At 38.6% G+C, this 26,736-nt stretch overlaps 1 protein-coding gene and 2 pseudogenes across 1 annotated transcript; 2 read left to right on the plus strand and 1 right to left on the minus strand.

The window, feature by feature from the left end:
* Positions 1-2,990: 2,990 nt before the first annotated feature.
* Positions 2,991-9,559, minus strand: LOC145490600 (uncharacterized; annotated as a pseudogene).
* Positions 9,560-13,175: 3,616 nt separating this feature from the next.
* On the plus strand, positions 13,176-16,182 carry LOC145489374 (uncharacterized; annotated as a pseudogene).
* A 601-nt stretch (positions 16,183-16,783) lies between these two features.
* On the plus strand, positions 16,784-24,324 carry LOC145489373 (uncharacterized). Its single transcript, XM_081468337.1, has 5 exons — positions 16,784-17,330; positions 19,122-19,342; positions 22,272-22,359; positions 22,589-22,738; positions 23,753-24,324. The coding sequence occupies exons 1-5, from the start codon at positions 17,216-17,218 to the stop codon at positions 24,286-24,288; spliced, it is 1,110 nt and encodes a 369-aa protein (XP_081324463.1). The 5' UTR covers positions 16,784-17,215; the 3' UTR covers positions 24,289-24,324.
* The last annotated feature ends 2,412 nt before the right edge of the window (positions 24,325-26,736 follow it).

Raw genomic sequence — 26,736 nt, forward strand, 5'->3', positions numbered from 1 at the left:
TGAATCAAGTGGTGGTCTTAAAAGCGCTGTAAATTAAACATATCTCAAGATCTCTTGAAAACAAACACTATCACATGAACAAGATAAGAGAAAACTTTTCGTAATATAATGTTGTTTATTTTTCCAACAAATACACCTTGGTGTGCAAAATGCAAATTTGTACTCTCTCATTCGTAACTAGTGATGGCCTCAAAGGCGTCGTAAATTATACGTGCTTCAAAAACTTATGAAATTACCAAACAGAATCAAATACATATTGCTTATACTGATGTTTAATTTTTAATTAGGAAAACTAGGTTCCAAAACAAATGCCAACATTTCGTTGACAGGAGTGGTGGTCTCAAAAGAGATTACGTACCTTAGAATCTCATCAAAACAAACAGAATCACGTGAACAAGATAAGAGAAAACTTTTTAATGTTTTGTTCCAACAAATACAGATCTGCTAGACTCAGTCGATATCATTCAAACTATTCATATGTTCAACGAAAAAGCCTAAAATAAATTTCTCATTTGTTTTATGGTGGCCTAGTTTCGGCAGGTGTGTTTTTTTCTTAAGAGATCTTTTAGCTCAAGATTTTTTTTTCATAGGCTTGACCTTTTTGAAGGAAAAACATCTGCCGATCCATCGGCAACTCCGTCAAGGTCAATAATCAGAAAAAAAACTGTGAGGTACAAAATTTTTGCAAGTTGCGTTTGAACAAATATCTGAAGGCACTAGTCGACCCAGAGACTCCTAATTAACTCTCATACTACCAATATACGATACGTGCATATTCTGGCTATCTTGTTCCTTGAAGATACAAATATAAGAAATGACTTAATAAAAATCTCATTCGTAGTTTATTTAAAAACCTGACCTCGTGATCTTCCAGGAGAAACGTCATCATATGGTTTTCTCTCACAATGGGAGTTTTGGAGAAGGAAACTGACATCAGTAAAGTTTAACACTAACTGAGCACCGTGACGAAAGTCGACATTTCGCTGATACTTTGGAGCGGTAACGTGAATTAAACCTTTATTATCTTAAGAAGGGGGTGGCCCAGTTGGTGCTGTCAAGTAACGTATAATCATCACAAAATCTCATGAGCTAAAAAGTGTCACATGTACAAGATAAGAGAAAACTTTGTCCAAAGTTCTGTAAATTTAATGTACCTCAAAATCTCACTAAACAAAACAGAATCGCATGAACAAGATAATAAGTCTCAAAGGCGCTGTAAATTAAACATTCCTCTTAATCTCACGAAAACAAACAATATCACATGATCAATAGAAGAGAGAACTTTCTGTTATTACTTTTTTTAAATTTTGAGAAACAACACGTTTTTTAAAATTATGTTTCATCAGAATCTTCTGTCATCTTCAATTTAAATTACAAAGTACAGAGTTGACTATAGTGTACGCAAAATGCTTATTGACTATAAGAACACTGGAAGAAACATGACAATGTAAAATATTACAAAGAAAGTCTTAAATTAACATGATAAAGTTGATGATCGATTTAGTGTAGGTTTTTCCCATTGAATATTATTAAACTTTATCTCACACTTACTCGTCATGACTGTAATCCCCCGGCTTCCGTCTCTGACACAACGCGTATCTTTTACTTAAAATTACCTTACATCGGTCCTTTTTCTATCATCAGGCAAAAAAAAACGTTCGCCACTTTGCCTAACGCTATTGTAACAGCATTGATAGTAAGTTAGTCTTCTCATCCTTTAAAATCGGAAACATGTTTGGTGTGAAAGATCCTATCCCTCGTGGCGTGGGCTCCGTGCGGGTGTTGTATACAAGTTTTTGTGTGCGAGCTGTAATGCCTGCTATGTCGGCGAAGTCACCCGGCATTTTTCCACGTGCGTACGTGAGCGCCTGTTCAGTGATAGGACCTCTCACATTTTCAAACACTTACAAAATTCTCAAACCCTAGATCACTTTTCCACCACCTTCCAGCTTAAGATAAAAGAAGCTATTCATATTCAATTGGAAAAACCTGACACTAAATCATCAACTTTATCATGTTAATTTAAAACTGTCTTTGTAATATTTTACATTGTCATGTTTCTTTTTTTCTTATAGTCAATTAGCATTTTTCGTACACTATATACTCATTTCTGTACTTTGTAATAGATGTTATTACAGTTGAGCCTGCGTTCCAATATTCTTTTGTTTAAAAAGGCATACAAACGAGGCGAAAGGGTCAATACAAAGCAGAATTGACCCTTTCGCCTCGTTTCGTATGTCAAACCACTGTAAACTGAAGATGACAGAAGATTCTGTTGAAACATGTTTTTAAAAAACGTTGTGTTGTTTCTCAAAATTTTAACAGGTCTGCTATTATCCAGACCTTTTGACAATTACTTTTTTCCAACAAATACACCTAAGGGTGCAAAATAGGGTCTTACGCATTACGGCATTATTTTGAGTATAAAAGTGAGGCAGAAGATGCCGGGAAAATAGTGACAAAAGCCGAATTTTGTAGCTTTCATTGGGTTAGTAGGGACAGTTGCTAAAAAAAATTCTTCCTCTGTCAAGGTAGCAAACCTGAAAACAATTTTGCTCAGAATATTCGCGATAAGGGAGGTGAATAGCACATGCTATCCACCTCCAATCATATTGCGCGAGAAACCACAGCTATCCACTGGAATGGTATTTACTAGCTAAACAACTTACCACATTGCTAGCAGTTTTCACTGGCACGCCATCAAAAACAAATTATAAAATAACTGAGCTACCGGCTCTGGTCCCGGCCATGTTTCTGTCCCTCCCTCGGAGGGACACAAACATGGCCGACGAAAAGTAACAGAAACATCTGTCGTCGAATTTTGCTATTGGAACGACTCTAAAGCCCCGACACTTTGAAATTAATACTTTTTGTTCAGTTCGCAGAAACATGAGCGATAAGTCATCTTTTGACTGATGCGAGAGCATTCTCGGGCCGCCATTTTAATGTGACGCAACGCATAAACTTGAAAATTTAAACGTGCTCTATTACAAAATGAGGAACTCTGTCGAACTTAAACGTTGTAAAACGTCAAGGTCTTGGAGGGTCTTAATCTCATGAAAATAAGACTTCAGAAGGATTGGTAAATTCTAATGTTGGAAAAGGATGACGTCACGCGAGTTACAAGTTATGGGTGTATCAAGGTCCTAACGAACAAAGGCTTTCCAGAAATCACCAGTAGACACTCCATTGTCAAAATCATCGCAGTCCCATCTTGAGCCGCCTGAAGTCAGCAGCCAGTGATATAAGTGTGGTACATGTACAGCATGATTGTACAATCTGCTTTCATCCAGAACATGACCCCATTTACCAGTCCATCCCCACTGGTGGCAAACTCCTACTGATCGCGAGTTATCATTTTCCATTCTAACAAACGAGCCACAAGATGCTGGCGGGACATCCGTCTGACCGCTGAAGTACTGGACTACAGCTTCACCAGTGCTGTTAGCGACCGTGGTCACGTGGACGTACGTCCCTGTTGCTTACTGCAGTGGAATCGCAGTTGAGTGAAAGACAGGTGTGTTCTGAGCTCATTCATGGCACTCTTCGTCAGAAACGTCTGGTTATTGTGATAGTTGCTGATTCCTCTGTATGACGTCTCTACTGACAACTGCGGTGTGGAAGATAAGCCGTTAATCGCAGCGTTGGACACAAGAAGCCAGCCTCCTGATATCAAACAAAGTTTTTGTAATGTTTGGACCTGTTGTTTAAGCGTTGCTGTAACTTAATGGTTACGTGATTAAATAACCAGCTTTCCCGTTCAGGATTACCCCTGCGTCCCGCCATGGGTGATCCTTGTATGGTCTACTTTATCCCATATAGTAAATATTTTATTGAAACCTTGTTCGGTCAAGATCGCTGGATATTGGCTTTGTTCTTTTTTGTGTGTTTTCATAGACTTGGACTTCGTCTCGGTCTATAAATACGCAAAACAAAAAGAACTTGGCCAATATCCAACCATCTTGACCCCCGGTCTTGACCTTACGCTTGGTGAATAGCCCATATATCCCATTTATTATTCGCAATGATGATCATTGCGAATATGCTACTAAACTTTATGAATTTCGTAACCGAAGAACTCACGTGTTTGACATCGTTTTCCTTTGTATCCCGGATGACACTGCCCACTCTTGTTTTTCTCATTCTGCTCGCGGAAAACGTCGATGAAGGAGGCCTGGTTTGGGTCAAGAAGTCAAAGAAAACAGTTCGGTAAATGGATTTTCTTTTGAGGTTTAGTAAACCTGACCACATAACAATGTGAGGAGACATTAACTTTTGATCACTTTCCTTACAGTCAAACATGCTAATATTTTTATTTTGCTTAAAGTAACATCAACGGAAAGCCCTCAACAGCGAGGAAATGCTGGCTAAGCCGGATAACTGGCCTTACGTACACGTTTTAACTTACCTGAACGGAGCCATAGTGTGTAGATCCTTTCTTCCATTTATAATCTCCTGGTTTCATCTGTCGGGTTTTGTTGTTTAGCTCACAAATTTGTCTTTGTGCGTTGCTGCCATCGGGATAAACATTAAAGGATTTGCAACTGTCATTTTGGAAGCAATTTAGTTGACACTGAAACTCGTCAACAACAACAAGCGTGCTCATGATGTGACGAACTAAGGCATGGTCTAAAAGGAGAAACAAAGAAAGCCAATTCTGTCCATATACAAACAACAACAACTTTAGTTGTACCCTTAACTAAAGGAAAACTACAATTTACCAAAACAGTATACACGAAATTTAAAAACAATGAGTGCACGACTGTCCGACGTAGCCACAATGGGCTAATGAGAGACTCCACAGCCATCCCTAGAGATCACATATGAAAGACAAACGACGGATAGACGAAAGCCTCATTCAACTGAGTTGAGTTTACTTACCAATTTGGGTTTCAAACACGTTTCCGCAAAATTCTTGGTTTGCCAAAACAAAGAAGACTACCAGAAATATGTTTAGACCGACATAGCTAAACTGAGCACTGCACAAACCAGCCATCGAGCTTGTGTTGGGCTGAAGGCCGATAGTTTGCAATCACATTTGCAAGCAAGGTGACTTGCAACTGACACTTTGAAATTTTCAACTACCAAATTACGTTCATTCATAATTAATAATTTACACATTCGTCCACAATTCATTTAGTTCGAGCTCTGTTTTATTTGTCTTAGAGCTGTGAGTTATTGTGAGTTTCTATCAAACCAACCGGCTATGGCTTACAAGTATATTAATCAGACAGACTGTGATGACTAAGGATCTATTATAAATATGAAAAGAGAATCGAAGAAGCTGAAAGCTCGTTTTGAATGATTTTGATAATGATAAAACCCTGCTGCCACATTGTTGATTAAAAATGCTTAGGGTGTTTTCACTTTCTTTGTGAAAAAGATAATATGGAACCCCATCAGTTTTATTTGCAAACCAAAAATTACCGCAAGAGAATAATGTAAAGCTGATATCCTCACAATTGCTAAAATTCCTTAATTGCGAAGGGATTATTAGCTTTGCACCCTATATCCAAAATACCATCTTGGTAAATTTCATAATGTTCACGAATGTTTGCAAGGTGTTCTGTAAATACTTGAAATGTCTCACCTGCGTGCTAATTAAAAAAAACCGTCAAGAAAACAATAACCCTTAATTATAACGAAAAAATTAAGTGGCAAAGGAAAAATTATTTTTTTGTTGCTATTACTGTTGTTGTTTTTGGCCTTGTGTATATTCATCACTTTACCTCATTGAGCGAATATTGTGTCAGCATAAAAATAATTTATGTTGGGATTTTGTTGATTTCAATTTCCGCTATAAAACAATCATATATTCCTTTCCTCTGTTTGATCTGAGTTTCAAAATAGCCTCTATATTAAGCTTGTTTGGACATGATTCTGAATTCTAATTCTCATTGTGATCGTTGCAACGCCGCGCCCGCTGCTGAGAACGTGAGCTCTAGGATGACAAGGGCGACACGATGTGTGCCGGAGATTACTTGTCTCACTTGCCCCGCGCTAAATTCACGTCGCGGGATTGGGGAAGGGGTTAATCCATAATTAACCAGGGTGCTTATCATTTTGACAAAAATTAAAAAAATACGGAAATTTTGGTTGAAAGTCAAATGGAACAGCAATTTCCTGGTAAATGCTTTCGAAGGTTGTAGACTCCAAAAGTACTCCTCTACAGTTTTTCGCTCGGAACGAAACACTACTTCCCTGCCATTTGCCGAGTTCCTCAGTTTCCAGTCTTTCGTCGACGGAGAACAAAACGGGAAAGCGAATTGTATAAATGGTAAACGCCATCCAGTTCGCCTGGTCTGATGATTTTCGAAAATCCCTTGTCATAAATCAACGGTTATCCAAACCGGCGCCTCGCGACAAATGGTGAGTACCCTAGAGAACAGGCGACCATTATTTTAACCGCATGATATGGCGATCACGAGCTTCCAAAGATTGTTTTTTGCGATGGCTATGGTTATTTTGTTATCATTATACGTTTTTCTTATCACAACGAGTAGGAAACACAAGTTCCGAAGGAGGCTTCCCCAAGCTATAGTAAGCCCTTGTGGTTATTTCGCTTATCAACAGGAGTAAATTTCAAGAAGAAAATTATTTAGGCTACCATTGAGTTTCAGTTGGATACGGAAAATTGAATATTCTTTTAAGTTATAAAACACAAAGTTCAAAAGTTACAATCTCAAATAATCCGGGCTAGAATTCGAAATTCTGCTGTTCTTCTTTTTCACCAAATGAGACTTGGATCAACAACAACAACAACAACAAAAACCGACTCACAATTCATTATGTCTACACTAACAAAGCAACAATTACACCTTTTTCTGGTATGGTCCGTGAACATTAGTCGCGAGCCATATACCGTGTTATAAACTGGTTACGGCTGATGAATGGAGAACATGGTATCAGTTACGAGTCACAGCCAGAGACAGAGCAGCGTGGAAACAGAGTGTATAGAGGCCCCATGTGTTACTTGGCACGAAGTAGACAGGTACGCGATTCCTACACTCCATCGATTTTACAGCTATTTTATTATCCTTCGTTGATTTAGTTCAATACAACAGATAATCATCCTCTCTTGTTACATGTGAGAAATCCTGGTTTGTAAACAACAATGCATAGAATGATAGTTAACTTTAGATAGACTCAGTAATGAAACTCTGGATAGGCTCTAGAGGGCCGGGTACCCAACATGCGGCATGGAACACGACAAACTGTGGTTTTAATCACATGTTTGAACTAAAGCAGTTTCTTGCAAACAATCCCAGTTCCATTAATCTGCAGGCCACAAAGGGAATCGTTCCAATAGGAAGTACCGGTATACATCTCGCCGCACGGTTCTCGGGCGTTTCCATTCGGTTCACCCGAGGCCCAGTTCTTGTAGATCAGAGGCGTGTGATCGGTCCAGTAGAAATCGTTGGCGGTTGAATTCCAATTCAGTGCGATCCAAACTGATCGATGTACGGTTGGAGCTTGTTTTCTCACGAGGTTGAAGAGAAACTCGAGTTCTTTGGGGCTGTTGATTTTTGCCAGGTCTCCGCTAATGCCTTGACAGAACTCTTGGGCCTGGCGCCAAGTTTTACGTAAGCTACTGACCAGGTAACAAGAATTGTCAAACTGCGTCCATCCGGTGGGACAAACTGAAAACGAATTGAAGATATCAGATTGAGCGGAATTATAGGACTTGGTCAGTCTCTTCGTTAATCATCCATTTGATAGTCAACACTTTAACGCTTAGACCAATGAAAACTCTCTTGTGCTCATAACCATTCTATTAAGAAATGAGCTCCCTTTTAAGTGGAACCTCCCAACAGCACCTTTTCCATATGCTCTCTGATGCGTACCTTTGAACAGTTGAACACAGGCCACGACCGTTTTCTTCTACCCTAAAGTATGCTTTGTTAGATCCTGTAAACGGGTGGTTCCTGCCCCAAATGAGGACCTTCTACAAGCTAAGAGGAACTAACATCAATTTATCACTTCTCACATTTTTCACAATGTTTTCCCCTCGATGCGGGATGACACTTAATACGGACACCCGGATAATGCGGACACTTTATCATGTCCCTTTAGTGTCCATATTAACGAGGTTCCACCGTATTCGCAATAATGATCATTGCGAATGTGCAACTAAACTTTATAAATTTCGTAACAGAGGAACTCACGTGTTTCACATCGTTTTCCCTTATATCCCGGATGACACTGTCCACTCTTTCGTTGTTCATCCTTTGTACGAGAAAGATCGATGCAGGAAACCTGGGATGGGTTGAGATAAGTCAAATCAGGCCGTGGTGCCATATTTTACGTGGGGTTATTCTCTTCATTTCACGTATCGTTCAAGGTAAGTTGAATTTATAGCCACGAGAATAAATTCGTAAAAAGAAAATCTTGCTAATTCCAGCCTGAAGTTTTTTTCGGCTTCCTTTTTAAAGCCGCTAACAGAACTGCAATGGTTTTCTGTTTATTAAATCTTTAACCCGCATTTCAAATACGATATTATTTTGATCACGAATCTCGTTCACTTACATTGGCTACGCTACTCACTATCTATTCTGCTGTAGATAGTGAGTTGCCTAGCAGTGTGCGACTGTTAACAAGGTTGTGTCTCCGAAGTGTCTGGTAGAAGGATTTAGACAACGTTTTGAACGACTAATAGATTTAATCTCTATTAAGTGACGGAAATCGAGAGCGAATAATCTAATTGTTAAATATAATCCGATTAATTTCTCACTTTCTTAAACTAGAATAACACGGCAGGAAGTACACGAATAATCAGTGAAGTTTTTGCGGAACAAGACATAATTTTTGTGGTGGAAATATGTACTCCGTAAAATGTAAGTCCTGCTCCTAGAAACTCGTCAAATGCAGCCAAAACTTTATCCGCATCCTACGAATTTAGGATAAAGGTATATATTCTTTTCATAAATTGGAGGATACGACAAGGCTACATTCCAACTGATTATATTATTTAGTCTCGTAACCTGACTACTCAAAAACGTATTTATACTATAAGGAAACATTCCAACTCTAGTCCCGCTAGAGCTTTCTTGCTACATGTAGGTAACACAAAATATAAGAGTTAGACAGTTTGCATGGTTACGATGGCTGGCAAAACTGATTAAAATGTAATGTCCATTTTAACTAACCTGAACAGAGCCTTAGTATGTAGATCCTTTCTTCCTTTTAAAATCTCCTGGTTTCATCTGTCGGGTTTTGTTGTTTAGTTCACAAATGCGTCGTTGTACATTGTTGCCATCGGGATGAACATTAATCGACTTGCAGCCGTTTTTTCCGATGGATTTAAGCTGACATTCGAACTCATCAACAACAACAGTCGTTTCCATGACGTGACCAACTAAGGCATGGTCTAAAGTGAAAGTTTTATCGCAGTTAATACAAGATAAAATGGTATATAATACTTTTTAGTTTGCACCATTTACTTACCGACTTGAGTTTCAAAAACGCTTCCACAAAAGTTCGTATTTGCTTTTACAAATACAATTCCCTGGATAATGTTAAATGCCACAATGACAACCTGAATCAGGCACACACCACCCATTAGTGAGATTTGCTGTATCTTTCCTTGTCAAGGAGTTGCTGTGGCTGTTCCTTTGCTTCAGTTTATATTAGTACTCGAGAACCCAACGACTGTGCAATCCTCTTATGATGTGGGCAAATTTCCAATTGGAGCGGGTGATGACAATATAATGAATTTTAAACTAAGAAATTCCTTCTTGATGTAAAATAATATTCTCACAAGAAATATTAATAGAAGGATTTTGAAAGAAGATAGGAGAACTTGTCGAAAATTGTCGATCTGGATATCCTCGAAATGAATGGCTTGATTACGTATTAACCACGTCAGGGAAGCCTTCAAAATAGACATCATATATAATTTATAACTGTTTTGCACGGTTTATTCACACACACCTTTCTGACAAATCCATTAGCCAATTTTTGAATATCGACTTTCTTGCAGTCATTTTCCTGCTTCGTAAAATTCCCTCTTGATGTAGAATAATATTCTCACAAGAAATGTTAATAGAAGGGTTTTTAAAGAAGCTAGAAGAACTTGGCGATTTGGATATCGAAATGAATGGCTTGATTACGTATTAAACGTCAGGGAAGCCATCAAATTAGACATCATATATAATTTATAACTGTTTTGCACGACAAGGATTTATTTCATTGCGTAGATTTGTTAATTATAATTTCTTGCATTTCTGCATTTAAAATATATTTATATATATATGTATTTTTCAAATATTAGGTGCATATTTTTCGGATGAAAACTACGACAATAATTACGAGATTTGTCCTACACTAAGATAAACAACTTGTCTATTTACACGCACCTGTCTGGCAAATCCATTAGCCAATTTTTGAATATCGATTTACTTGCAGTCATTTTCCTGCTGCGTGAAAATAAATTTCAATTATAATGTGCTAATTTTTCATTCGCATGGAAAGCCTTCGCATCCTTCTCGTCTTAAAAAGGAAACTGCGAAAAATCAACGACCTGTGCATATTCATTAATTTAAAACTTCGGGGAAAGTATATTTAAGTAGCAAGTAGGCCTTTCCACAAATATCACTTCAAATCGCCTAAATATCTTTCCGCAAATTCTCGAAAAAAATTCTAAATATCACAATTTTTTTCTAAATATCTCGGAAACCTTCTAAATATCTCTTATTTGGTCGTAAAAATAGGCAGCAAGTTTGAATCACTGCTTAGCCCAAGATTTTCAAAAATTTCATTGCAGTAGCAGGAGTTGAGGAAGGAAATTCAGGCACTTAGACGTTATAATTACCAGCATCCGCCATTTTTGAAAATTGCTACTTGAGCGCTTTCAATGATGTGGAATACGTTTCGAGTGGGTGATCGCTGAGGTGGATTGTTTCTGGCATAGAAATTAATATTGTTTCAAGAAAAAAAGCGAGGAAAAGCCAAAAGAAGCTACGAGTATTTCTAAAATATCAGATTCTTCGAAAGCAATTCAAACGTAGCAATTTGAGCATTCAGAGAATTGCACAACAAGTCCTATTTAACTGCGCAGTTTAATTTTTCAAAAAGAAGTATTGCAAAGCACAGTTACCAAATGACTCAGCGTAAGCCTAAAATGAAATTTGCCATCGTTTTGTCTTCCTGTCATGCTTCGGCAGGTACTTTTCTCTTTTTTAATATAACTTTCTGTTTCAGACCTTTGTGTTCACCTTTCCAATAATGATAACTTTGCCTATCAATCAGTTTAATAATAATAGTAAAACAATATTTACAGAAGATATCACCAAACTAACACTAAGTTAAGTAGGGTGGTGTTCTAAGTTTGCTTTATTTAACTGCCCTTCATCTTAACAAAGGGACTTAAGGGAGGCGCGGTGGACTCATTTTTGGTGTGCTCGACTTCAAATCGAGCGGTCGCGGTCCGGGTTCGATCCCTGGCCGGGGACATTGTGGTGTGTTCTTGGGCAAGAACACTTTATCTTACTCTTACAAGACACTTTACTGACCCTGGTGTATAAATGGATACAGGTGAATTTAATGCTGAGGGCAACCCTGCGATGGGCGATAGCGGACTAGCATCCCATCCAGGGGGGTAAAGATTCTCCTAGTCGCTCCATGCTACGGAAAACCGGAGATAAGTACCGGCTTGATTGGCCACTTGGCCTGTATTTAGACTTAAACTTCTTAAAAAATATTTCCGACAAATTAAATCATTGAGAAAAATGAAACTGCTCAAAACGCTCATTTGAATAATAAAGAAAGATTTGTTGACATCGGTGAGATATTATATTTGCTGAGCTGTTTATTTGTTGCTAAGGAAAAAAATAGTTGTATACGATCTGGATTAATTTGGTGTAAATAAATGCCTGAGGTAAACGTCATTGTCGTCAATGTTCTAGAAGGTAGACAGTTGTCTGACCGCTAAGCGACCTGAGCTGAAAACGTGTGCCAGCCGATAACGATGGTTGCTGAGGAGTCTGGAGCTTCTGATTATGGGTGAAAAAAAAATTGTCTTGGCCATTCACTCTGGAAAGATGTCCATTGAATACGTTCTTGCATATGGCATCAACTTTACAGTTTTCTTCACTCTTTAGGATCTTTCACCAGTCCTGTAGTTCACAGTATTTCTTAATTAAATGAATATAACTACAAGAACTGATGTACCCTCTAATTCCCATTACTTGTAATATATTCATCTTGCAAAAAGGTGGACCCTCAGCGTTATCTAATTTCATCCAAGTCTACTCCTGTCATACCTTTACCGACTGACAGGCCGTTCTCGTTATGGAATCTATTATTGATGTTAGATAATGAGAGAAATCCACGAGGCTGCTTTACTAATGCCAACTTTACTAGCTAAGAGTAATTCACAGCATGATACGCTTAAAGACAGGAAATAAAAGTAGGAACCAAGAATATACAACAGTATTTTTAAAACGAATAAACACTTAACTCTAGATGAATAACACAAATTTAATAAAGAATGAATTACGAAGCTATTTTAGAGGGAACACGATTAAAAGTGGATAATGAGGCAGATTTCCCTAGCGATGAACCAAGTGATTTCTACTTATTAGCGACAAAAATTTAATAGCAGTCCAGTGAAATATAAGTGATACCGATCGTTAAAGACTTTTTCACGGGTAGGCCGTAACCATGTGTCCGGAATACCAATTGTTGAAATTAAGTCCTTTCCTTAGAATATTGAAGAACATTCCCTAGAAATATAAGAATATTCCCCCCAAAAGCTAACTAGAAAGCAGCTGTTTAACCCCTCATTCTCGTGGGGTGTGCATGTATGCCCATTACAACTATGCAATTAGCTCTTTGTTTTGACAAATAAGAATAACCTTCCGTATAAATAACTTGGTGTGGGCATACCAACCAATGTGGCCATGACAACCAATAGATTTTTCTTTTGACAAATTAGAACAGCCTCCAGCCACTTGCTGTAGCTATACCCATTACAAATATGCAATTAGATCATTGCTTTGACTAATTTCCACGGTAAAATTTGTTTTGAAATAGAATGAAAAAATTGGAAAATCACTAACAGGCTCCAGAAGGCGTGCATTTCCTATAAGTCATAAATAGGAACGCTTGACAAACTTTTCGTTGCAGTAAATTTTGAAGAAAAAAGCGCCACTCCTTACAAGAAGCGGATGTCAGTGATGGCGGGTTCGTACCTGACTCAACTGGTCATTATGGTTCTCAATATTTTCCTGCGATATTTGTTTGTGGCGGCAAACACAGACTTTTGTGGCAGTGTCTTTGAGTCTCAAGTTAGTAGGTAAACACTTGCATACGAACATTTTCTTCTTTGCGTCGATTTGATACGCTGCACTTTTCACTGACGGACAAATGTTATAATTTCTTTTCCCTTTTAGACCATACCTTACCTGTTCATGCCGTGGACACGGTTACTGTTGTTGACGAGTTTGAATGTCAGCTTAAATGCATCGAAAATAAAAGTTGCAAGTCGGTTAATGTTCATCCAGATGGCAACAACGTACAACGACGCATTTGTAAGCTAAACAACAAAACCCGACAGATGAAGCCAGGAGATTTTAAATGGATCAAAGGATCGACATACTACGGCTCTGTTCAGGTCAGTTGAAATCTGCCATAAATTTGCATATCCTACAGGGGTGTATCCTAGTTTGGCAGACGTAATCCGCGGTTACCTTTTTCTGGTGCGGTTTTTGAGAATAATGCAAGTGCTAGGTCGGCTTGTAAAGTTACAAAGAGTGACCATAGGCTTATATAAAGTGGATAGGTTGGGATATTAATATACCTTCTATTAACTGTTAAATTTATCGACCTGTTTTTTTTTTTTGTTGTTGTTGTTGTTTTTTATATCTTAACCTAGCTAACTCAGGCGTCCTGTATCCATGCTTCCCGTGAACAGAAGGAGAAAAGAAAGTGGGCAGTTTTATCCGGGATAAAAGGGAAAAATTCGAAAACCGTGAGAGAGATGAAAATTTATCTTAGGGTGACTCATTTTGTGCAAGTTCATGAAACAGTTTGAATTTTATGGAACGTTTCCGCGCACTGTACACCACTAGTAAGATGATTTGTTATTTTAGTGTGTGTTTCGCGATGTTGCGTCATGTTGGTGGAGTTTTAGGATCATTTCCATTCTATTTTACAAGAACACGAAGAGTAATATCCGCTAATTTAAAGGACGCTTTGTTGTTAAACATTCATTTGAAACATATTCTGTTAACAGGTTTGTATGTCAATCAGCCTGGTCATTCCTGTAGGGACATCCGGGACTCAGGAGACTCCAAAGGAGACGGCGAGTACTGGATCGACCCTGAGAAGAGTGAAAACCCTTTCAAGGTCTTCTGTGACATGACAACTGACGGAGGTAAGTTAATAATAATGACATGAAGGGAAATAGTTGATATAAGTTTCTAAGTGTCTAGGAACAGTGCACAAAGCTCTCAGTTTTCTACTGTACTTAACAAATAGACGCTAGCTTTTTATGCGTCGGCCCTTTCATTTATGATGAATTGAGTCAGGAGAGAAACCTAAATAGAAAAAGAGAGAAGAAAAGCAAAACTGATTCGGAAATTCGGACTTCATTTACTTCAAGTTATTATCCCATTCACACCAACTAAACGAGTTTAACTAAATCAGCTTTAGGTTTTTCCAATTTGTCGATTACGCTTTGCAGTCATTTTGAGAAGACCTATTTCATACCACCTAGATACCATACTTTAATCAAGCAGGTTTTTACCTGGTTAAGTTGTGGGGTGTGCACGGTATAAGCAACTAGTTTTTAACGTTGTAGGTTAAACCACTTTTGGACATGTTTACCATGTTGGTGTGAACGGGGTATAAGTATACTATTAAAAAAAATTACCGGCATCTTAATAAATCACTCACCTAACGAAGATTTTGAGGGCCAATAAAAAATAAAAATGAAACAAATAATGCAAATAAATATAACATGGTTAAAAATCCCGACCATTACCATTACCAAAACGCAAAAACAGAAGTTCTTTAACTGCTCTTTATTTCTTTGGGAAATTCTTGAAATTCCGTTGAATTATTAATAAAAGCTTTTTATTGTTGTTACCGAGTCCAGTCACTCGCATCAGATTAGTACTCAGAATATAGCAAAGTAAATATTCCACTGGTCCACGTCAAAATTTGACATGTTCTTTTACGGCCTTACAGTTGAACTCAACCTAAAAAAACGTCATCTTAAACTAAACTCCCGTTAAGATGCAATTTGTCGGTTATAATCGGGAAATGACAGCATTAAACACGCTGTGAAACTTTGGCAAAATTGTGAAGATCCACGCGTGATGGCGTCATGTGTCTGCCTGTGCTCTTATTACCCATAAAAACTACCCAATAAGCGTGCGAGAAATTGTTAAAGTTATTGTAAATATTTGGCATATTTCTAACAATTTTTTTATATCCTCATGTTTAAAATTAAAGCGACATTTTTTATTCTTTAATAATTTTGGAGTATTTCTTGGGGGCTTCGCTTTATCACGTGAGCAATGAAACTTTTCTTATTTAAGGGGGCTGGCTTCTTGTCTCCAACGCTGTGCTTGGCGGCTCATCCTCCACACCACAGTTGTCTGTAGAGACGTCATACAGAAGAATCAGCAGCTATCACAATAACCAGACGTTCCAAACGAAGAGTGACATGAATGAGCTCACAACACACGTCTTTCACTCTACTGAGATTCCACTACAGTAAACAACAGCGACGTACGTTCCACGTGACCACGGTCGCTAACAGCACTGGTGAAGCTGTAGTCCGGTACTTCAGCGGTAACACGGATGTCCAACCTGATGCCTGTGGCTCGTTTGTTAGAATGGAGAATGACGACTCGATTTTAGCAGGAGTTTGCGGCCAGTGGGGGATGTCTTATGGTAAATGGGATCATGCTGCGGATGACAGATCGTACAATCACGCCTTTTTTGTACAGAACTTATATCACTGAGTGCTGTCTCTGGGCGGCTCAAGATGGGACTGCGATGATTTTGTCGCTGTATTGTCTTCTGAAAAATTCTGGAAAGTCTTTGTTCGTTAAGTATATGTAATCGCAAGGTCTTGCCGTCGCGTAAACAGGTTTGCCGGTTGCCATTGAAGAACAGGCTAGCAGTAGAACGTGAAAAGCCTGCTATAAAAGTAAGCAAAACACAGCGAGTTCAATTCACTCAAAGCAAAACATGCTTGCTGTACAAAAAAAAAAAAACCATACGGCGGACAAAAACAAACTCTTGCGTTTGTTTTTCCCATGATACTTCGCGACAAAATAAATATGTTTAAGGAGGGAGGGGTGTTGTCAGCTCCTTCAAGTTTTCTTATCCTCAGTGGTTGTAATATGCGGACTCGAGGGTTCTGTACATTAAACATTCTTCAAAACATAGGAAAAACAAAACCACAAATGAATAGCGAGGTAAAGAGAGCCACCGCTAACAAATAACTTTGTTTATTATTCAAATGAGTGATTCAGAGAGAAATTTGTCCCTTTTTGCACTGCATTTCCTAGAAGTATTTTTAAGATGAAGGAAAATTTATTGATGAAAGAAAATATAATTATATAGGAAATGATTGCATGATATATATGAATTTATTAAATGGAAAAAAAGAAAACATAACAACCTCCTAAATTGAACAAGAAGATCTGTCAAAAAAAACAAAACAAAAAAAAACATCTGCCAAAATAGGACGACGATAAAACAATTATTTCTTTTTTCAATTATTTCTTTTTTCGCTCAAACTATAACTGGGTTGAACGTAACTGACCGGTTTAGCAGATCTGTATTTGTTGAAAAAAAAAAATGCCATAGAAAGGTTTCTCTTATCTCTCTTATCGTAATGTGATATTGTTTGGTTTCATGAGATTTTGAAGTATATTTAATTTCACAAATGATGCTGTTAAAATTTGCATTTCATACCCCAGGGTACATTTGTTCAAAAAAACACAAAAGACATTTCTCTTGTCTTGTTAATGTGATATTAATGAGGAGAGCAGTCTCCCCGCTATTATTTCCTTTCCCCGGAGCAGTATAGGTTAACTATAGCGGGCAAGCTGACCATAGCACTTAACGATACTAATTAAAAATTTAGAGGATAGAATTACTGACAGAGTCGTTACAAGTCAGTCCGGGATGGGACAAATACTGACGCGAAGAAGGAGCACTCGTTACAGAACAACGAGCCATACAACAAATCTTACAGATGGCTAGTTTGTGCCTGACTCAGTTGGCCATTGCGGCTATCAACATTATCTTTTTGATCTTATTTGTGGCTGCGAACACAGATTTTTGTGGAAACGTTTTTGAAACTCAAGTCGGTAAGTTAACACATGTAAACTGCAAAAAAAAGTCTTAAAACAATGATACGGCAGTTGGCCATTGCTATAGCTTTGCATGGATGTAACGATCTTGGACGTTCGGTGACCGCTATTTTTTCTTTTGATGGATCATTCTACGTTTAGCGAAAAAATGAAGAAAATTTTCCGACTAGAAGTTTGAATTTTTTGTAAAATGCGCCATTGAATTCCGTTCTTTTTAGTTCTACGTTTATCTGAGCGACGGTTAGTAAAATAAAGTAAGTAATTTTTTGACTTTTAATTTCAGAGCGACGAAAATATTTTCCGGATTTGTTTTAATCTTTATACCCGTAACAAGTGGTATCCGGAAACTGTGATAGGAGGCCCAGTACTCAAGTTTGAGCATTCCTTCGATCCAGCAATCCAAAGTTGTCAAAAAGGGAAGATACACAACAAAGGGCGTCTTCACATAACGCCACGACGGGTTTCTAAAATCAGAGAATTCCTGTTCTTTGGGAATTGAGTGTTTTTCTTATGCAAACATTTTCTATTGTTTGGGAACACCAGTATGGCCACCATGAAAACGCTTTATTTGTCTATTTGTGCGTGATAAAAATTTTTATTCTTGTGTTACCGGCCGCGGAAGGGAGAAGACGAAGTGTACGCATAACACAGAAACAAACAAAACAACATGGTGGACTAAAACAAACTCTTGCGTTTGTTTTTCCCATGACACTTCGCGACAAAATAAATATGTTTAAATACTGACGCGAAGAAGGAGCACTCGTTACAGAACAACGAGCCATACAACAAATCTTACAGATGGCTAGTTTGTTCCTGACTCAGTTGGCCATTGCGGCCATCAACATTATCTTTTTGATCTTATTTCTGGCTGCGAACACAGACTTTTGTGGAAACGTTTTTGAAACTCAAGTCGGTAAGTTAACACATGTAAACTGTGAAGAACTGAAGTCTTAAGCGCCACGTCATGCATGAGAGCGCGCGCTAAGTAATAAAATGAACAGTGATACGGCAGTTGGCCATTGCTATAGCTTTGCCTGGATTAAACGATCTTGGACGTTCGGTGACCGCTTATTTTCTTTAGATGGATCATTTTCTCTACCAATTTTCTACGTTCAGCGAAAAATAAAGAAAATCTATCGACTAGAAGTTTGAATTTTTTGTAAAATGCGCCATTGAATTCCGTTCTTTTTAGTTCTACGTTTATATGTGCGACGGTTTCAAATGCCTCTTGAAGGGTTAAGTTTTGTGAAATCGCTGGTAACATTTGAATTTATTTACGCAACAGACCCACTTCTATAAATTACGACTAAGATCCTTTTGCCTCCGTTGACTCACCTTCGATATTCTAAACTATAAACCTCTGTAGACCATGCTCAATTACGTGCGCCAACTTTTTCAAAATCAGGGTAGTTTCCACACGCTTTATCTCTGAAACGATATCGGTGACCCCCAATTTTTTTTTTTTTTTTTTTTTTTTTTTTTTTTCATTTCTGACACAAGTAACTCACTATCTGACCGCAGTAAAATTCACAGTTCACTCTTGGATGAAACAAAGAATCAACTCACATTGCTCCCTATGGCAATGGTATTACGTAATCTTTAAGGCTTAGTTATAAAAACACCCAGGTTTTTGCAAAGCTGAATATTTTTAACAGCCCTTAACCTAATTTTTTATATATTTTTATTTTACTCGGAGAACTGTCCACATCTAAACTGATTCGTTCTCTTTTCCTTCGACATGATACTGTACATTGACTGACAAAATATTTACTTTCTTTCTGCTTCCAGACCATTTAATACTTGGTCATGCCATGGACACGGTCACTGTTCTTGATGAGTTTGAATGTCAGCTTAAATGCATCGAAAATAAAAGTTGCAAGTCGGTTAATGTTCATCCAAATGGCAACAACGCACAACGACGCATTTGTGAGCTAAATAACAAAACCCGACAGATGAAGCCAGGAGATTTTAAATGGAAGAAAGGATCTACATACTATGGCTCTGTTCAGGTCAGTCGAATTAGTTGAAAATGAGCTACCGTTCAGTTCACATAGCCTAGTTTAGTTAAGGTTACAGTATACCTTCAGGGGTGTCTCGCGGTTAAGCGGTAGATACCTAAACCCCTATATATCAAATTAAAACTTACAGAGCTGGCTATCAAACTATACCAAGAATTTTGAAATAAATGAATTGTCGAATTTTTCACGACCACCAAATGCGAGCGCCCGAATCACTTTTCGAAAGCTACACGTCAAAGCGAATTTCGTTTTTCGCCAATTTAATTTTTTCCTCGGTTTCAGGGCCCAATGCGCTAAGAAAGCGTGTCTGTGTTTTTCCATATTCAATCGCAGTAAAAAGTTACAGAACATTTTCGAAATAGGATTTAAAAAGCTGGAATGATCGTACAAAAATCGCTCTCGGAGAAAGAACATTTCAAAATTAACAATTCGCAGACAAGTTTACATGTTAAATTATATTATAATAAAGTTTCCATATAACGCGCGCACTGATTGGCTGAAAGAGCGTGCTTTATCAGAGAACAGAGCACGGGTTGATGACCGTAAGTTGGCTTTCAAATTTTTCCTTCGGAATTTTGACAAATTTGCCCCAAATTAAACAACCCCTGTGATTCAGACAAACGCAATGGAAACGAGTTATTTGTCTGTAGTAAATATGGCTCGCAGAGACCATTGTTAGCAACAGTAGTGTTAAAACTGTACTAAAATAACAAGTTTTGCTAGATTCCCGCCGACAAAGCACGTAGCGAAATAAACAAATTCTCAACCTAAACAGTGCTTCGATAAAAGACATTATATTTGTTACGAAGGCAGAAATTATACTTAAGAAGTAAAACAACGACATAAAACAACAACTGAACTGTCTCAGTTTACGATGAGAAGCTTTATTTTTGTAAAAATACTCAATTGCTCAAACAACACTTACATGTAGTGTAGTAACGCTCGTTCTCCGGTCATCTCAGCGAAGTGAACCGACGAGTGGTCAGTGCAAAGCTTACTCTGATATTCTCTTATGTGCTCGGAATAGAACCAGTGGGAGCCGTTTAGTCTTTCTAACTTTTACGCTAGTTCGGGCAACCTTGCTGCATGCGGCTACAAGCCGTAAATAACTGTAGCTCCTTTCAAATTCAACTCGACATTTTGCATTTTCATCCGCAAGCTTTGAGCTCCGCGTTTCGTAATTTCCACTGGAAAAGTGCACGTTTTCATGGGCCACAATACGACCGGATTCCTCTGGACTATAAACCTTCACCTGCCTTTAGCCCCCCCGTATTTAAGATTAAACTTAAAAGCAAACTTCGAAGGCATCGTTCTTCTATCGAAAGCCGCTCAAACTACTCGAAACTGAAAGCTTAGCTGAAGTCCAGTTTGCGATTGACAGTTGTCGCTTCGTTAGCCAATCAAATTATTTGAACAGTTCTAACAATGGTTGTGATTGGCTTATTTTAGCGTGCTTTATCAGAGAACAGTACACGGCTGACGCCACTTTTGCTCGTTTGGAAAATAAAGTTTGGTGTGAAAATTCAGCCAAATGCATAGGGAAATTATCGGATTCTTTATCATAAAACAAATAAAGAAGCCTCGACTGTGCTCTGTTCTGTTGTAAAGCACTTAGGAAGCGGTAGAGCACTCAAGAAGTAGGGAAAAACACTCGACTACGTCTCGTATTTTCCCCTACACTTCTTTCGTGTTCTACCCCTTCCTGCGTGCTTTACAACAGAACAGAGCACGGTCGAGGCTTCTTTATTTGTTAACTAGCTACTGTCCAAATTTGAAGGCAATTGAACAAATTTCCTTTGAGTTAGCACTCTTTAAAGTGTCTGCTACAAGCGAAAAAATTTACTCGAGAAAACAACACTAAGAAAAATCTTCTGCTTCGCAAACAAACTCCACCCACAAACGCCGTCAATTGGTTTCTCAGATAACTGAGCCAATCAGTGCAGGGAAAGTTTACTATCGTTAACCTCCTGGTGAAATTTACGCGCGAAGCTCCAAAAAAACCGTTGTGTTTCGCAATACGCTCAAGATTAAGGCGCCGAAGGCGGAGAGATAATTTTTCTGTAGCTCGGTTTTTCTGGAAGCTGGTCACTCTGGCAAAATGGGGAAGACGAAAAAGAAGACGCACGCTAGAGTGGCTGGGCGAAGAAAACAAATAAAAGAATGCGCGGCGGAGCAACTGTGCTTGGATGATATTTCAATGGATCTCATTGATCGAGTCCAACGATTCGTCGATATCGGACTCATCAGAAGAGTCTCTGTCAACATCCCTGTTATTGCTGTCAACTTCCCAAATTTTTACAAGACCTTTCTTTTCTCTTACCTCGAAATTTTTGCCTACCTTATACGATAGCTATGGCTTCATTATATTTGCGTGACGAACTTTCGCTTTTTCACTCACTGATGTATTTTCATTCGTTCTTCGCTGTTTTCGCTTTTTCGAACTGGTCTATGTTTTTAAGGTGGTCTATGTTTACTTATAACTTGATAGAATTACACCTAATAGTCAATTCGTGACATCCGTACAGGTAATTCCCGCGAAAATCGTCTCGGTTGATTGCATACGCGCCATAAGGCTGTCAATCAAGAGGTAAACTTTTACTTCCGGCGAAAACGTAAAACCGCCATTTCTCCGCCAATAGTCTTCTTCAAATTATTTTTTCAGAAATTAGAGATTATTCTTCGACCACTTCTTTGACCCAAACATCCAAATTTGAAGAAAATTGCCGACCTGAACGTATACTGTAACCTTAACTTGACCCGCGCAGAGTGATCTTTGAGAAAAATACAAGTGCTGGATCGGCTTGAATGGTTAAAAAGAGGGAACATAGACTTAAATAAAACGATTAGGTTATGTTAATAAATCTTGCGGTAACTACTTAATTTATCGACCTGGTTTCTTTCATATCTTCACCCAACACAGGCCTCCTGCGTCGATGTTTCCCGTGAGCACAAACAAACGAAGAGCGGAGAGTGTCATCCAGGATACAAGGGGAAACAATGTGAAAAACGTAATTAGTGAAAATTTGTCTTGCGACGATATTTTGTATAATTTGATAAAGCATTTTGAATTTTGCTTCAAAAGGTTCCCTCGTACTGCGCAGTGTTTGTAAGATTATTATTTTAGAGTAAATTTAGTGATGTTTGCGGAACTTTAAGAATGATTTCCCTTTTGCTTCAAAAGAGCATAAAGAGTCTTATTTAAAACAAAACATTTAAAACACGTTCTGTTTCTCGTAGCTATAAAAGGTTTGTATGCCAATCAGGCTGGTCATTCCTGTAAGGACATCCGGGACTCAGGAGACTCCAAAGGAGACGGCGAGTACTGGATCGACCCTGAGAAGAGTGGAAACCCTTTCAAGGTTTACTGTGACATGACAACTGACGGAGGTAAGTTAACGATAAAATGATATGAAAGGCCAAACCTTCTAAAATTCTAGGAAGATGTGCACAAAGACCCCACAGCTTCCCGCTCTACTTAACAAAATGAGACCAGCTTTTTATGCGTCTGTCTTCTCATTGCTGATAAATTGGGTCGAAACATTGTCAAAGTATCTGTGGATCCACGAGGCTTTGTCGAGAACGAAAACAAAAGACGAACTGAAATAAAAAAGAAAAAAAAAGAAAACGCTAGGTTAAAGTGCGAGAGAACCTGAATTTCGTTTAGCCAAAATGATTTCGAAACCTCCGCGAGACGTCGATAACTCTTTAAACATGCAATAAGTCGTAACTAAATTTCAAAAATGGAAATGTTTAACTAAGCTATACTCCATCTGGAAATTCTTGAAAACCCGCTGAATTATCGCCGGGTCCGGTCCACTCGCATCAGATCAGTTCTCAGAATACAACAAAATAATTATTCCACTCATCGAGATCCACGTCAAAATTTGACAAATACATGTTTCTCTGCGGCCTTACCGTTGAATCCAATCTGAAGAAAACGTCATCTTAAACTAAGCTCCAATTTATATGCAATTTGTCGGTTATAATCGAGAAATAACAGCATTAAACACGCTGTGAAAGTTTGGTAAAATTGTGAAGGTCCACGCGTGATGGCGTCATGTGACTGTCTGTGCTCTTATTGACCATAAAAACTAGTCAAAGAGCGTTCAACAATTGGATGATTTTCTCTTTTAAAAAAAATTCCGTCAAGATCTGATTTGTCCGTTACACAAGGAACATTTAACATGCTGTGAAAGTTTCACGATCCACGCTTTATTGTTTGATGTAATTAACGATGAAAACGTCACGACAAATATGACCTCTATTGTGCAGCAGTTTTAGAGCATTTGCACCTACTAACCTTTTTGTTGTTGTCGTTTTTTTCTTTTCGTGATAAAAGCGAATACAGTCCTCAACTGCTTTTATTTCCTCACGTGACCACTGAACTTCGTTTCATTTTAGGAGGTTGGCTTCTTGTCTCCAACGTTGTGATTATTAGTTCTTCGTCCCCACAAATGTCAGTAAAGACGTCATACCGTGAAATCAGCAGTTACCATAACAACCAGACTTTTCTGACCAAGAGTGCCATGAATGAGCTCAAAACACACATGCCTTTCACTCAACTGAGATTCCACTGCAGTAAACAACAGGGACGTACGTTCCACGTGACCACGGTCGCTAACAGCACTGGTGAAGCTGTAGTCCAGTACTTCAGCGGTCAGACGGATGTTCAGCCTGATGCCTGTGGCTCGTTTGTTAGAATGGAGAACGACAACTCGGGATTGGCAGGCGTTTGCGATGATTGGGGATATAATGGTGCGAGCCATTACGTCGGCAAATGGGGGCATGCGGAAGATCAAGATAGATTGTACTATGCCAGTGCTTTTGCAGCATATTTGTATCACTGGCTGCTGGATCCAGATGGCTCAAGATGGGAATGTGATGACTATCTCGTTGGAGTGTCTCCTGGTGATTTCTGGAAAGTCTTTGTTCGTTAAGATCCTGGTCCACTGATTACTTATAGCTGGACAAACGTATTTATCTAATCTTCGATACATGCAGAAATAACAAATTTAAGTTAAATAAAGGACCTTACGGTCATTCCACTGAAATAGAACCGGCACTGAGATTTTTGTCAAACTTTGGCTACTGACTGTTCATATTGTAGGAACTTAAATTTGGAAATAAAAATGAGGGGTCCCCGTGTTCGTTTAGGAGCAACAGCACCTTGTTTGTACCATATAAATCCTTACAATAGCACCATGATTATAGTCACGATTGCTTGCTAAAATCACGTTTCCGACGATTGTTTTTTGCTCGACACTGAGAATTTGCCCATTTTTATTTTACATAGAGAAATTTATTACGCAATTCAACACAACAGAAAAAAATTATAGGTCACCGCACTCGTTTTCGAGAAAATGACGATTTAACTCTACGGCGAGGTCCAGCCGCAAAGAAAAAGCCGCCATTTTTTAATGCGTGCGCGCTAATCACGCGTGAAATTATGCGCCGCAGGGATGCGCAATGCAATACTGGGAAATGACCTTAGGGACCTTTTAGACAGTTATCAGCTTCTATAGAACGTCTATAAACGCGGGAAATAACACCATCGTTAGAAAATCGAAAATCCAATAAACAATGTGTAGCTTAACAATAAAATAAAACAAAACAATTGTTTTATGGACAAATTAAATGTTCATTACAGAGGGATTTGCTAAAAACTCTAAATAAACCAACGTTAGCTGAGCAGCGAGCTCGCAACATCGCTGCCTCGATTTTTAACTCGTGAATTGCGCGCGTGCGCAAGAGCGAGTTTTAGATATGATGTGAAGAATGGCACTCGCTCGCTCGCTCGATTGGTCCATTCCTGTAAACTTTTTTTCGATTTCAGGCTTTCACGTGCGTTTGATAGTTTTTGGTGAGTACTAAACAAAAGAAATGGCCATCTTTGTTGCTAAGAATAGTGGTGGGTGAAAAGAAGCCAATGAGAATCTTAAAAGAGTTTAAAACTATACGTTTTTCATCCGTGAATTAAGTTTGGCCAATCTCCGAATATACTTTTATAACATAACCAAAGCAAAGCGCGCGCTCTGATTGGTTAATTGATTGGTTAACGTCTACTATTTGCCCATGGGTGTACGCTGCTGACGTGTGTGCTAATGTTTACAAAGCAAATCCTTTGACAGACATTGTTTCCAAAGTAATGGCCGACGTCCTTCTGCCAGAAATGCGAAACTGTCTTCACAGTTGTCTGAAGATGAAACTTTATCGAGTTACTGGTGCGCAGTCGGTTGTCATGAATGAATTTTCGCGCGCTTGTTTTCTCTTGTCATGTTAGACTACACGAACATTTTTTTGTGATGTAGCTCAATAAAAGGACTTCTGTTGTTCCAATGTCTCAATGTTATGTTATAAAACAAATGGTAAACGCCATAGCGTGCACTATTGAGTTATGGATGCACTTGAGAGGTTTGCTAAGCACTCAAGAAGCTAGAGTCGCACTCGGCCATCGCCTCGTGCGACTCTTACGCTTTTTTCGTGCTTAGCAACCTCCCGCGTGCATCCATAACTCAATAGTGCACGCTATGGCGTTTACCATTTGTTAATTGGCAGTTTGCATCGTATATTTCATTTATTGTGTCAGTGCTTCTAGTTTTTCAATATATATATACAGGAAAATGATTAGTGTGTCCGAGAAAGAAAAAAGATAAAAAAGAAAAGAAATAAAGAAAAACGAAAAACTTTCAAACGGGCGGCGGATTTGAATTCCCCACCCCTCAGTGGTAGAAGGGACTAGCAGGTCCTTTGCAGCACCACAGGACCACGTTTACAAGTGATTGTCACGGGGCGAAAATAACGTATTTATTTAGTAGTGTCAAAACGCTGATCTGTTGGTTAATTCCACCGCGGGCTCAAAAGATTCGAGTGTTCGCGAAGTTGAGCTTCACGAAGCTTCACGCTCGCCTAGACCGATTATAAAGTGTCGCCCATGGCCCACTGGTTAAGTGACTCCTTTAAGATGGCCTTTTTTGCTATTCCTGGAGCTGTATCGACGTTGGAAAGTGGTTCGCAAAGTTTGAGCCCACGAATGGCTTGCCGAACGTTTCTGGACTGGAGTCGTTCATTGTTGTGAGAAAAAGCTTTCGTGCCATTGCCAGGTAAGCACTTACAGTTTGTAGGTTAAACAATAAAGGGTTTTTTATGGTTATCCTCCGTTATGTTTTTTTTTTTTTTTTTTTTTTTTTTTTTTTTTTCCAAAGAAAATAGAATTGATAGATCGACCGTACTTCGGCAGTCCTCGGGAAGTGCTCGTAAAGTCAAGTACTTTACTGCAGAACCTTGAACAGTTCATAGAGAGTAACACTGATCATCCTTGGCAAGACTATTTGAACTATATGTCATGTCAGGGAACACGGGCTGATGCAATTACAATTCAAGCAATG

This window comes from Orbicella franksi, chromosome 6 (genome assembly GCF_964199315.1).
Source record: "Orbicella franksi chromosome 6, jaOrbFran1.1, whole genome shotgun sequence".
NCBI lineage: Eukaryota > Metazoa > Cnidaria > Anthozoa > Scleractinia > Merulinidae > Orbicella > Orbicella franksi.

Coding starts and splice junctions, on each gene's coding strand:
- LOC145489373 (XM_081468337.1), top strand. CDS start 17,216: ATGGCTAGTTTGTGCCTGACTCAGTTGGCCATTGCGGCTATCAACATT. Junction 19,343..22,271: donor CATACTATGGCTCTGTTCAG/GTCAGTCGAATT, acceptor CACCCAACACAG/GCCTCCTGCGTCGATGTTTC. Junction 22,360..22,588: donor GGGGAAACAATGTGAAAAAC/GTAATTAGTGAA, acceptor TGTTTCTCGTAG/CTATAAAAGGTTTGTATGCC.